The sequence below is a fragment of the Balaenoptera borealis genome, assembly GCF_965194805.1.
Source record: "Balaenoptera borealis genome assembly, chromosome: 2".
Classification (NCBI taxonomy): Eukaryota; Metazoa; Chordata; class Mammalia; order Artiodactyla; family Balaenopteridae; genus Balaenoptera; species Balaenoptera borealis.
In genome coordinates, this window is record NC_138867.1 from 72610779 (window position 1) to 72624345 (window position 13567).

General features: G+C 35.4%; 1 protein-coding gene across 18 annotated transcripts in view; it reads right to left on the reverse strand.

The window, feature by feature from the left end:
* The window catches only part of MEF2C (myocyte enhancer factor 2C), a 165351-nt gene that overhangs the window by 90124 nt on the left and 61660 nt on the right, over positions 1–13567 (reverse strand). For 9 of the 18 annotated variants that reach the window (XM_082377760.1, XM_082377753.1, XM_082377762.1 and 6 more), the window contains one exon: positions 1966–2161. In XM_082377760.1, coding sequence (XP_082233886.1) covers positions 1966–2019 — 54 coding nt within the window. In that variant the 5' untranslated portion in view covers positions 2020–2161. Of the gene's footprint in view, positions 1–1965; positions 2162–3959; positions 4329–5263; positions 5431–13567 lie in introns of those variants that run through there. The other 9 variants (XM_082377766.1, XM_082377768.1, XM_082377756.1 and 6 more) reach the window with 5 other exon arrangements.

Genomic DNA, 13567 nt, shown 5'->3' on the forward strand with positions numbered 1-13567 from the left:
CATGGAAGTTTTCAATTTTACCAATCCCATTTAAGAGTATTGAATTAAAGGGCCAACTGAACCTAAAGACGAAGAAAAGACTACACAGATCCTAAATTCTATAGAATAAAATCAAGGAATTCATCTTCAGGATTAAAAAATGTAAGATTAACTAAGCTGTATTTAAATAAGTTTTCTTCTCTTAAAGTTATCATGACTTCTAACATGGGTGAGAGTAACAGCAATTGTAGACGCAACTATATTTAAATTACGAAAAAACGTTCAATCGTTAGCTCAAAAGTATAGTGTTAACATTCTCGCATGCCTGTGTGTTTTATATTCCTCTATAAAGCATAATGAAAGCTCATGAATTCAACCGCAAAAACTTTCTTTTGTCCTTGTAAGCAAAAGGAAGATACAATAAATTTCATGAACCCCCAAATTAACTGACATTAATAATGAAGTGTAGATGCTAATTCATATAAAATTTTGACTGCACCCCAAGTAGGTGCTAGTTCAAACAGTAAGATCTAAATAGTCAGTGGTATATGATGTTCAATATTTAAGTCTTAATTTCAATTTCAACCTATAAATCAATTAAAAAATACTGTGGTTTTATATTGACAGAATTATTGCTTTTTGGCTTGACCCACAGCAATACACAATGTGTAGGAAAACACTGAAGGAATCCATCATAAATCTTAGCATTGTTCATCCTTTAGCTCAATTTTCAGCCAAAAATAGTTCAAGTCATATGTACCTTAAGTGTAATAACTTAAAGGAGTATAAATCTGAAAATCTAAAAAGTTTCTTTACCTCTTAATGGCATACTGGCTTTGATGGCATAAATAACAACTTCTCTTCATTATAATTTACACAGTAAATAGCAATAAAAAGTTTTAAAGCACGAATCAGTTCTAGTCTCACTAGAAGGTCCAAGAAGCTAGAAAGGCACAGTAGGGGAGAAAGAGTGTTGGGGGAAATTACAGTCCGGTGGGGCGTCTCCGAGGCTGTCCTCTTAGCTTTCCCCACTGTAAATGGGCAACAGCCAAAATGCTCTCCTCCCCCGTGGTCAAGGAATGCCTGTTCTGTAGGTTCCATTATCCATTTGCAATGGTTGGGATCAGGCAGTACTCTAATATCTCTCAGGAACCATTTTTTGCTATTTAACATTAGGATGCATACAGACCACCTGGCTATTCTTACTTCTCCTAACTAAATCCACTCTCCCCAAGGGTGAAGAAAAATAGAGTCAAATCACAGATATTCATAATATACAAGTCTTCATTGAAGAGAGCATTTGCATGTATAAAGTCTTTAGAATAGATTAATTGTCTCATACAGATATCACTGGAGTTCTAGAAAAAAATGATAACACCATGTGCCTCTAGGTTTATAAAATTCAGGCTTTAAAGAAAATGGTATGAGTTAACTGACAGTTCTCGCTTCTATGTTTGAAGAGACTAATATTTTGTGGGGGGGTGTCCTCCTTGTTGTTGTTGTCAGCACAATGTTAAGCACTTTGGATGTATTTCAAAGTCTCTTTTACTGTGAATAGACTGGAAGCCATTTTTATACAGGATATTTAGTCTATATTATAAACCTCTAAATGGATGACCACAAAAGGCCTCGTTCCCATGAATATAAGAATATCTTTGCTTGATGATGCATGCAGTGGAGCAATATTATGCTTATTAACTCTTAATTATGAAGCTATTCATGTTACGCAAACGCAGCTCCCATTTAAAATTCACGTTGAAGTAAAAAGTGAATAATCATCCATGTGTAAAGTATATTTCTTACAGATAGAGTGATTTTTTTCCCTTTACTATCAGCACTTAAACTGACCACATTTAATTCACTAAAACTTCTCTTAATGGATGTTTATAAGCGCAAAACGTTTTCAGTACACGTAACATATCTGGGGGGAAGTGTAATAAATGGCCCATGTAAATAACAACACACAAAGAAGTTTACCCCACTCACCTGTCTGTTACGTTCATCCATAATCCTCGTAATCTGAATCTTTTTTCTCCCCATAGTCCCCGTTTTTCTTCTCTCTCTCGTCCCTGAAATTATGTATTTTTTCCTTCCTTTTCTTTCTCTTTCCTGTTTCCTCCAAACAAATCTCCTTCTTCAGCACTTGCACTGCTCAGTTCCCAAATGCCTGCATTCGTTCCTGCTGAACAAAAAATAAAAATTAAGCGCCACTTTAATAGCAAGCCAGTTTCACGAGAACTAGCATATTCTAATTTTCTAAAAATAAAACTCTATGGAACTAAACAAATTAAATGAATGAAAATAAGCATTTGTTAAAAGTACACGGTATATCACATGCAGGAGCATATCAAGTAGGAATGGTTTGTTTTTATGATTAAAATAATCTTGTAAGTAATTTAACAAGTCATGTAAATGATGAAAACTATGCTTTAAAGCCCAGCACTTGAAATGTATCTTTTGCAAAGAGTTTCTTACTATTTTTTTAACGCAACTAGGTGACTATTTTCACCCTTCTGTTATGAAAAATTACCTAAATCAGAGAGTTAATGAACCTTTATGTACCTGTGTATGCTAAGTAGGGCAGCTAATTCATTTCTGAAGGGAAAACAATCTCGTGTTTTGACAGCAGAGGTGATAACGTCCCTCGTTATGCAAATAGGATGGACTATTATGAAAGTGCTATTTGATATATGTAAATGTCAACTAATTTAAATCTAAATCCTTTAATCTTATTTTTAAAAAGTCACTGCTATGAGAACACTGTAAAAATAATGTGGGATATTTAATCTTACATAACAAGCAGCTATCAGCAGTGAAATATCCTTTTCCTTTTGAAAGCCCTTAAGCTATATCTTGAATACAAGAATCAAAAAAGATAATCATTCATAGAAAAGAAAGAAATGGTGCGAAAATTAGAGTATTATTCCATTTACGACTATATTTCTTATAAGCCATCAGTTCCTTAAATTTAAATATTTTAAAAAGACATATCATATCTCTTTGGGGAGCAAGATACAAAATTATAGAAGCTTGCCATATACTGGATATCTTTAGGCCATGAATTAAAATGAAAGAAGTGATCATCAATAATGTAAGATAAACCCAGAGAATCCAGTGTATTAAAAGTACGTTATCTTTCTTTGTTTTAAATTATATCTGAAAATACTTGAGTGAAAGTGAATTGCTGTGAAATGTGGAAGTTAACAAAAAGGCATTCCACAGTGGCTTCTTCATTTGCAAGCAATAGCTTCAATTATTCTATCCCGTCTTATGTCAAAGAATGCAACTACTTCACACATTGCTCAGAATTTCCCTGTTTACTTTAGTTGGTGTCTGACAACTGACCTGATAAATTCCCACATGTATTATGTAATCCTAAGCCAATGTCCTGGCTGTTTAATAGATTATTTGGCTCCAATTCAAAGTTATTGGAACAGGAATTGGAACTGTTACACACTTGGTCTGATCACATCGGCTGTCTTTTGATTTCTTTAATTTAGTTTCTAAATTCTTTATCACCTTGAGTAAATTTTTTAAATTTAAGTTTTCTGTGATTATCTAATTGCAGAAGCCATTATGATATAACTAGTTCTGGTGGATTAAGTGCTGCTTAAATACTAAGACCATCCATTCTCTTTCGCCCAATGCCTTCTATTAAACTGTAGCTCACTTCTGCCTCTGAGAACATACGTATGTTGAGTAGTATCACGACCACACAGTGCTCATCAAAACTATTACTCCAGCGGTAATTTTAAACGTTGGAAGTCGTTCAGAGTTTTAGAGTTATATAAATAACACACATTTGACAAATAGACAGGAAAAAATTAGCTATATGTTAAGAAATCACATTAAAATATGAAAAATCCACAAAGCACAACTGCATATTCACTGTTGCCAAACACTGTCCATCTACCTATTTTTAGTGACGGTCTTAAATATCACTCAACTGGACAGCTTTCCTGTGTTTCCTATAGTCTTACCTTAGAAGCAAGCAGCACGATAGAATGGTATTTCCCATGCATGTGCAAGAACCCAAAGAGACAAACAGGCGTCCTCGATCACAGAAAAGCCAACCCATGAATCCACAGCAAATGCATATGGGACAATTTCCTTTCTTTCACTGAGCTGAGGCCGTGGCACTATCGGCTTACAGGACTATGCCTGCCTAAGCGCTTATTCACTTTAAGGTGGAAGGTCAGGGTGAACAGATTAGAGTGTGGAAGAGGCGGGGAAGAAGAAAACTTCTGCGGATCCTGATTTCAAAATACAAATAACCAAACGAGTAGAGAAACATCCCTGGAGAAAAGTCTCCTCGGAAAGACAGAGTTCTTGATGAATCAAACTTAGAATTCTGAGTTCCTCCATCTCACCACCCCACATTTCACAACTTTGAAACGAGGGACGCGTCTTAAAAAGAGCAGAGCAAGGATTTTCTTTTTTAATTCTTAAAACATTACGGGAAATATTTTGCCAGAAAGAATTGATACGTGTCAATATGTATATATATAAAATAATCGATTAAAAAATGACATTTTGAAATATGCAAGGTAATGTAGAGAGATGTAAGTTTAAATTTCAATAAAATTAAAATATTTTCTTATTTTCCATAAAAATGAATATTTCTTGAAGTGTGTTGCCTTTTGAACATTTCTGAAATGCAAAATTTGATATGATTAAGTACATATGCAGAGTAAGATATGGTGATGATGAGACTTTGCATGAAGTAAAATGTGCCTTGGAACATTCTGCTTAGAACATTAGATTATGGGTCACCAGGTTTCAAGGCTGTCAGTAAAAATTCAGAGTTAGGAAGGTCAACAACAGCTCAGTAGCTGTTTTCTTAGCATAACTATTTTTCTAACCTGATTTTTATGCAAAAATTACATTGTAAGGTTGGTTTCAAGTATTAATTTGTAGGAGGCCTAGAGAGGCTGAAAAAGAGATTATATAACTTCAGTAATCTGAAAAATTGTTTTGTATGTATATGAAGAAAAGAATATAATAGCTAAACTGCACATAGTAGAATTTGAGTTACACTGAGAACTTTCATTATGTACAAGCAACCATAAGCTTAAAATAATTCCAGCAGCCTTACCGCTACTTCTTTCCACATGAAAGAAGAATTCTTGCAAAATGACAGAGTTACAGAGAAACAATCAGTAATTAAAAAAAAGAAAAGAAAAACAAATACTCTACCATAGTTACACTCTATAGAGCTACAGTCTTCTGCATTTTTTTCTTTTTGCCAACCTAAATAGAAGAAAAATAAAATCATGCTGCTTACTAAAAAGGGGAACTTCATTATGGGAGGCTTCTGTTCACTTTGAGTTTGGCATAAGCAGACAGATGAAAGCAAAGTGGTTTGAGACCCACGGACAGAAGAATTTCTTGTGGACAGACGCTAAAGATCCTTCTCCCACCCCGGCTCTCTCATTTACAAACAAGTTCCCCGAGTGACACACACCTCCCTCCCTTCCCCCTCTCCTCCCCTCGCTCCCTCCCTCCCACAAATCCCTCCCAGTAACACAGAAGAATCTTGACAGAATGGCAGGAAACACGCACAGACTGGTCAGGGAAGGATATGATGTCAGCAACCACGAACAATAAAAGGTGTAAAGGTGCTTCCTTCCCTAAACTGTTCCAGAAGTGTAAAATGGGAACCAAAACTCTTCACTTCCTTCTCTGAGCAGAACTGTCTGAGTGGGCTGGGCACCTCACCCCACACAGAGAGGCCTTTGAGAGGTTCAGATAAGGGACAAGGAGAAAAATCCAGACACGGGGACAACATTTCTAACTCCTATTTTTAAAACACCTGAGAAGAAAATCCATTTCAGCTCTAGGTTAGTATTTTATATGACTGCTTTAAGAAATAAAAATAAGAAAACGAACAAGTTCATTTTGGTGAAGTAGGAGATACACTGCAATTACCATTTACCAAAGCTCACCAAAATCATCTGACACAGCTAATGCAGCCATATAATCTTAATTTACTCCCTCGAGGCAAATGAAGAATTCTATACAGCAAAGAGCCAAATGGATACTTTTTTTTTTTCTTTTTTTTGGTAAAAAACAGAATCATGAAAACTGTTAAAAAAAATCAATGTTTGTTGGGAAAATACACGGATTACTTCTTTGCCCCCATAGTTAAAAAAAAAGATATACTGGGTGGTGGTGAGGCGGGGGGGGAAGAGATTCCTATGTTATTGAAACTTTCAAAGTTCTTAAAAAAATTCAGACTAAGAACCAAAGTAACTAACATAAACTTTCAGTATACAGTGAAACTATTTATTTTAGTCTCATCACTATTAGTTTCTTTCTAACATGGAAATGGCAGTCTACCATAAGATTTCTGTAGGAAGAAAACCACATATCAAGTGGATCTGAGTCATCTTCAGATTTCAATCATCTTCCCACAACACTTTGATTTAGAAATTAAACATAACCTTCAGTTTTGTGTTTTGATCTTAGAGTGAGACTGCCATGCCACATTGAAAGATGTGGGAAGAAATTAATTCTCTGCTGCTAAACTTATCTGTGCAAAGCATGTATTTTGCTACAATAAGCACCGTGCAGTCACTTAAATAAAAACAGCCTATGAATAATGACAAAACATTAAAATATGTGATGTCAGTTTGCAATAAAGAATTCTGGTTTTCTTTTACTCATATTAGCAAATAAACTTTTTCACTGACTCACATTTTCACTAACACTAGCATCTTCATAAAATGTTTTGTAAAAACTCCAGGCTGAAAAGCAAGCATGCTATATCACACAAGAAATTATACGGTTAAATAAATACAAGCTGGATACTTAGCAAGGGACAAAAATGATCATAAGCCCAGTTGCTGCAAGCCTGGTATTACTAATTCAAACAATTAAATGATTCATTATTATTTTAAGTGGAAAATTTTGCTCATTATGGTGCATCTAGATACATTTAACTTTCTACTTTATGATATGTTTGAAAGACACATGAGGCATGTAATTATATTTTGGTTAAAAGGAACAAGTAGATCTCTTAATTTTTTTCTCTTAAGAAGTATTCTGAACTTCAAAAGATATAATAATTATTAATCTTACTGTTATTCAACTACGTGATGTCTTATGAGTTAGGGAGTATTTCTTTGGTCCTGAAAGTCACTCCACTTCTCTCTAAGCTTACCGTGTATTATATAGAATGTTATACTACCCTAGCTATGAATGCAAGCTGACTTCGTCCTAAAGACACATAGCTAAGACATCCTCTTAAGGGTAATAAAATTACCCATTCTTCCCCACTGGATTTCATTATCATGAAAATAAACAAAGTTACTTTCTCAATTTATTCCAAGTTAATACGATGCATTTTGCGTCATCTTCAGAACAGTAACATAATGTCAACTGTCTTTCAGTTCCCCACACCTGCCATGCTCCTTCCTATCACAGGGCATATGCAATTCCTGCTGCCTGGAACGCTCCTCCTTCCCCTCTGTGCCTCCTTAACTTCTTCCCTTCCTTTCTGTCTCAGCACATTTCATCTCCCCAGGAAGCACTTCGCGCTCTCCTGATCACATCAAATTCCCCTATAAGGACTCATAGCACCATGTCCTCCTTTGTAGCACTTGTCACAACTGAAATTGCCTGTCTGCCGTCTTCCTCAACATCTGTGGGCCAAGTCTGTTTTATCTGACTTTTGCATTTTCAGTTTCTACCCTAGTGCCAGGCATATCGTAGGAGTTAATAACTATCAGTTGATTAATGAATTAATTCATTAAGATTTTTATCTCTCAGGTGAATATTTTCTTCAGTCACTATTTTTAATGACTATTAAGAACATTTTCATTTATACAGAAGCAGACTGATAACCTCACTTAATCTTTCATTATATTTATATAGCATCTCATATATGGAATAAGAATAATTTATACTGAGAAGTGGAAGTTGAGTGGATTTTGGAGTCAGAAAAGCTCAGGGTATGAACTCTTAACTTGGTACTTAGAAGCTGAGTGACTACAGACTAATGACTTAATCACTTGGAACCACTCTTCCCTTGCCTTACACAGAGTTGGGAATATACTTCTTCATCTGCAGGATGGTTGTAATCATTAAATGTGGTACTATAGGTGAAGACAAGGTACACAGTTGAACTGGGAACATGGCTTACTACTTGTAAGGTTGCTTCAGTTTTGAGGCATAAACTGAAAGTCATACACAATAAGGTTATCAAGTGAATCACAGTCTTTACATATACCATGAAGACCTCACTTTGCAGAGATGATGATGGGCAACTTCTAAAGGTAATACCTCATTTACCCATTAACAATAATCATTATATGAAGAGAAATTTACAGTGTTATAAAAGTTAAGAAGTTCCTCATAAGTATCAGTCATGGAAGAGCTTCAGGCTGCAAAAGTAGAAATAACTAGGGAAATATATCAATTTTCCCAATGACCACGGCTGCTGAAAACTCTACATTAATGTTTCTAGTCCTACTTTAATATCTTTCCCCAAGGACAAAAGGAGATGAAATGTATGTCAGAAATATAATAAGGCTAAAAAGGAACTCGTTTTGAAAACCCCTGCAATTAATTTAGTAAGTGGGCCTAACCTGCCATTATCACTGATATAAATCATTTTATTTACACAATTCTAGAATTTAGGAGACACTTACCTTTAAACAACTGCATTGCATTATAAACAATTTAATAAACACAAGGGAAGCACAGCTTCCCAGTCATTATCACCCACGGTACATTTTGCCTTGGACAGTTTTTTCACATTGGAGCTTAAACGGCATTCTCCAACCCCCATTCTAAAATAAACTCCAAATAGTCTAAATATGTCAAAAGCCTTGTGCTATCCAACCACACCACAGTTTTTAGTCTTTCTACATCATATTGAGTAATTAAGTCAGGGTTCTAGCAAGTCTTTGTTTTCCTAATTTTTCACCACGTTTTCTTTCAAAAGCCCCTTCGTGATGTGGCAGGGCTCACCACAAGGTAAATCCGCACTGTCCTCATCACAAAGCAAGAGCTACTAAGCATCACAGAGTGTGTTCTGTTCCCCAGCTGTACCTTTTCCAAAAGCACATGCAGCTGGATTTTTTGTTGCTGTTATTGAACAAAGCAAGTTAAGCACTACACAACACCAATATCAAGTGAAACAAAACTGTCAGCCTTCAACGCAAGCTAGGCTTGAAATGGGAGATGTTGCTATTATAAATTTTCATCTTATGACAAAAATCTGAATTCCCAGGCATCTAATGATCCTGTCAGAAAAATCTTACATTCATTATTTTCTTAATCTTTAATATATCATATTTCATTATTAAAATGTAAATATTCTACACATTTTTTCCTCAAAAGCCTGAGTGTACTAGACACAGTCTTCAGCCTTACTAATACATTTGTGTGTGTGTCTGTGTGTGTTTGTACAGAGGGAATATTTTCCTACAAAACTGCAGCAAATGGAAAAAACATGTTTTAGTCTTTCGTAATATGTGGGTAAAACAACAAGTACATTTTAAGATATCTGAGTAGTCCTGAGTATTATCACTAGTAAATAATCACAGTTATTATTAGGATTGTGATATGAATGGTTAAAAGGACATTCTAAGTAAAGGCTAAGTAATAAAATAATACTCTGTATTCAAACATTACATTAAATGATTGACAATTATGTCCTTGAAAATAATTTGCCTCTGTTGTTATTTACCTTACCAATTTATGTAACATTTAAAGATGACCTTGAAATGAGAAGAAATACTATTGTCCTCCTGCCAATGTTTTTGTTCTACATTAAGAAGAATATGCTTGATAAATCATCTGCTATTTACATTCACTGAATGTCATTTATTTTTGTCTCTAGCTAAACTTTAGAAATTTAAAACGCTTATATAAAAACCTTCTATGTTAATCTATATAATATTCAAAATGCCATAGTCATACCTCAAATCAAAAAAAAGATATTTGATGTTACTATTATATGTGGCTCAACATGGAACCCAGTGATTCATCAATTTTTCGATTTCTCTTCATCTCCTTTACAGCATCCTAATCAACCTAATTAAGGCTTTGTTCATCTGAAACCTCTGATGACAATTTGTTTAACTCTATCCCACTGTGGTCTTCTTATAAGGAGAATTACATCTGATCTTCTGACAGCAATCATTAAATGATCCCAACTGGCCCCAATTAAGCCACATGGCTCACGGCTTCCATATAGTCAAGTGCCAAGTTCTCTGTTTCATTTACACATCATTCTTGGTTTATTTTCTTAAAGCCAATTAAGTATATGTGTCTCATCAAGTGGAACTAAATTTCCTTGTGTCCACTAGCTCAAGACAGGGCACCACCTGACTCCACAGTCACACTGAAGATCATGCAGGACCCCTGAAGCCTTTCTCCCTAGCAGTAGTGCTATTAATGAAAAAAAAAAAAAAAAAAAAAAACTTTACTTACTCAGGATGAAATTCATGCACATGTACCTCCTCAAAATAATACACATGTTTAAACAGTTCTGGCTAACGTAAATCAATAACAACTTTTCATTTGGCTTATTTACAAGGATCTTTTCATAGAGTAGTACCTGCATTTAGTTGAGTTTAATATTGCTTTTTTTTTTTTTGAACATTTGAAATGATCTCTTTAAGACCCTCTAAAACAGCAGTACCAAAGTAAGACTTTTGAAGTTAACCTTTCTTACCCTTAATTTCTGCTCTAATTTTTTCACGTATACTCAATTGTAAGTTCTATAATGATGTTCCCAGGCCTTCCTATGTGCGCAGGTAGCCTCAGGATTTAGAGCTCATTGATTGTGTGCTACTCCAGGGAAATGGCTGATTAAAAACAGCCTCTTGAGGAGTAGCTCCTATTCACATCTGGCTCATCTTATTCTAAACTCTTAATACCTGTATGGAAATATGACCCCTAGCTTTGGCTTTGGAGAACCTCAGTTCACAGATCCTTTACCTTAGGTGGCAAGGCAGAAACACAGTGAAATTAATCTCAATATGACTGGTGTTTGAAACAGTTTCTGAAGACCTTAATCACTGCCCTGACTACTTTCCTGTGAATATAAACAAATGCACTGTATTTTTACACCTAGCCTAACAATAGCTATCACTGTTCATCTGCTGGTGTCTGATGCAGGCTACCTGTCACAGTTCTCAGAGTAGATGAATTAGAACATATCTGTTCATCCTAATCATACATTAAAAACTGACATTAGGACAGACGACTGGATGGATGTTATGCATCTTATAGGACATTAACCTTGATGGAACATGTAATTCTTTTTATCATTTGACCAACAGATGGAACTACAAAGAAAAAAGAAAACACAATGGAATCTTTAGCATACTGATGTTTGGCAACACCTGGAAAAAAAGAGTATGTGCATTTTCTTTATGATAGCTAAATACATACTTGATCAGCTCTCAGTAAATAACTGTTCTTTTCCTCATTCAAAGAGGAAAATTCAAAATATTTATTACAAAATGCTGATGATTTAGAAAACACCAACCCCACAAATGACTGACTTTTCTACAAAATGTCTAACAAATGTATTAAAATTTTAGTAAAGCACAACAGACGCTCGGGTATTGTATTATGAAATATTTCTCACTGTATTATAGTCATCTCCAATAAGATTTGATGTTAATTTTAGAGCATGCTTCTGCTAAAAAGGGCAAACCCTGCAACAGATTTAGTACAAAGAAGCTGAAAATATCCCGTGGAAAAAAAAATCTGTAGCGAAATCAGCCAGCCCAAATCCTGCCATTACTCAGCACTGCAGTGACGTGCGGATGTTTGTAGTGGTTTGAGGAGCCAGCAGGGGTGGAAACTCTATGTACTCGACTCCAACATGATTGCAATTGAACCTCATCAAAGTAAGAGCTCATAATTTGTCACAGAAAACAGCCAATTAACATATGTTAGAAAAAGGCTTCATAAAGATAATATATGATTAAAGACCCAGTGCAGCTGTTGAAAATCAAAACTATGCATTTAAAAAAGAAATCTCAGCCTGAGCTTCCGTATGGTTAAACTGATAATGGCTACTATGATTTTTTTTTTTTTTTTCGTAAGTAGAAAAATATAATTACAGTGCTTCTCGTAAGTTTGGGGTTATGGCGAAAGGGAGAACTGGGTACTGTGGCACTATTTACTATGCCTTACTTACTTCTATAAATAGTTGAAACCCTTGCCAAAACTCTGTAGTTACTTTGTTATAGTGCTATTTTAAAACACAGACCTTCATTGTGAGCTAAATGGCCTTCAGGATGCACTTTGTAGTTGGAGCATTCCTCTCAAAACTATATCCTCCCTTTATCTGTGTAAAACTCCAGGACAAGAGGACTCTACAGGACTGCCCCTCTGACTGTAAAACACGCTAGGGCTGTGTAACGCATGGCTTGAATACATCAGAAATTTTGTCAGGGCTGGTGGTCAGGAAGGGTGACAGTTTAATGTCAGAAATGTGATTAAGGTGCCTGTACGCAGCGCAGATTCTCTGACAGGACACAAGGCGGTCTATCTGCCCCAGCTTTGGAGCACATGAACTATACGTAGCTATATGTATTTGGTGTAGCCTCATCATAGATGGTAAATTAAACTCGAGCTTGGACCACGTGGGCAATCAAATCCTGGCCAAGGTGACGTCATCAGAGGCCAAGAGCCAAAATCATGATGTTTAATATTACAGATATCAATGAAAAAGTCTCATCAACAGTCACAGTGACATAAACACATCGAGCACGATTAAGAGGTGCCAGAGAGACCACTGTGAACCAAACAAAGGTCCTGGTCATCACGAACCCGAGGCTTTAAAGGGAGAATGAAGCAATAAACAAGAGAACTAATACAATGATTTTAGACAGAAAACTGCTACAGAGAAAATACCACAGCAGAACAGGCTAGGTAGGGGTGACTAAACAGGAAAGGGCTGACTGAGGTGGATAATGCTGTCAGGGAAGGGTTATTTGAAAAGATGACATCATCTGAGGAGAGATGTAAACCACGGATGGAGCAAGGCTGCATTTGGAGGGTGAAGACTCCAGCACTCCACCTGTCGCTGGTGATATAAATTTGGCCAATTCATAGTTTCCTAAACCTTAAGTTTCCTCAGCTATAGAATGGGAATAACAACACATATATTCTATAATGAGGTTGTGAGGCTCAAATAAAAAAAGAGATCCACATTCATTTGTAAAAATTTAGTTGGATGCAATTCAATTTCTGAAATTCTCTGTGTAAACTTGTTTAATTTTATGGAAATTATAAATACTTTGAAACACAGAGAATATAGGATAATGCAAAAGGTTTCTAAATTTATATTAGTTGGAGCCAATGGTGTGTCCTCCCCTGAGATGTGGTTATTTCACTGAAGTAATGCCCACTGGTTGAAATAGGTCATGTGGCTATAAGTTCACTTTGCAGTGCTAAATATGGACAGTACCATGAGCAATCTGACAAACACAACACAAAATTTCTGCAAATGTAAAATACAGAATTATATTTTTTAAATCATATTTTTTAAAACTCTTTTAGAAATAAACAACCTTACAACATTACTAATGTAACAGTCATTGTTTTAGGTTGATTTATT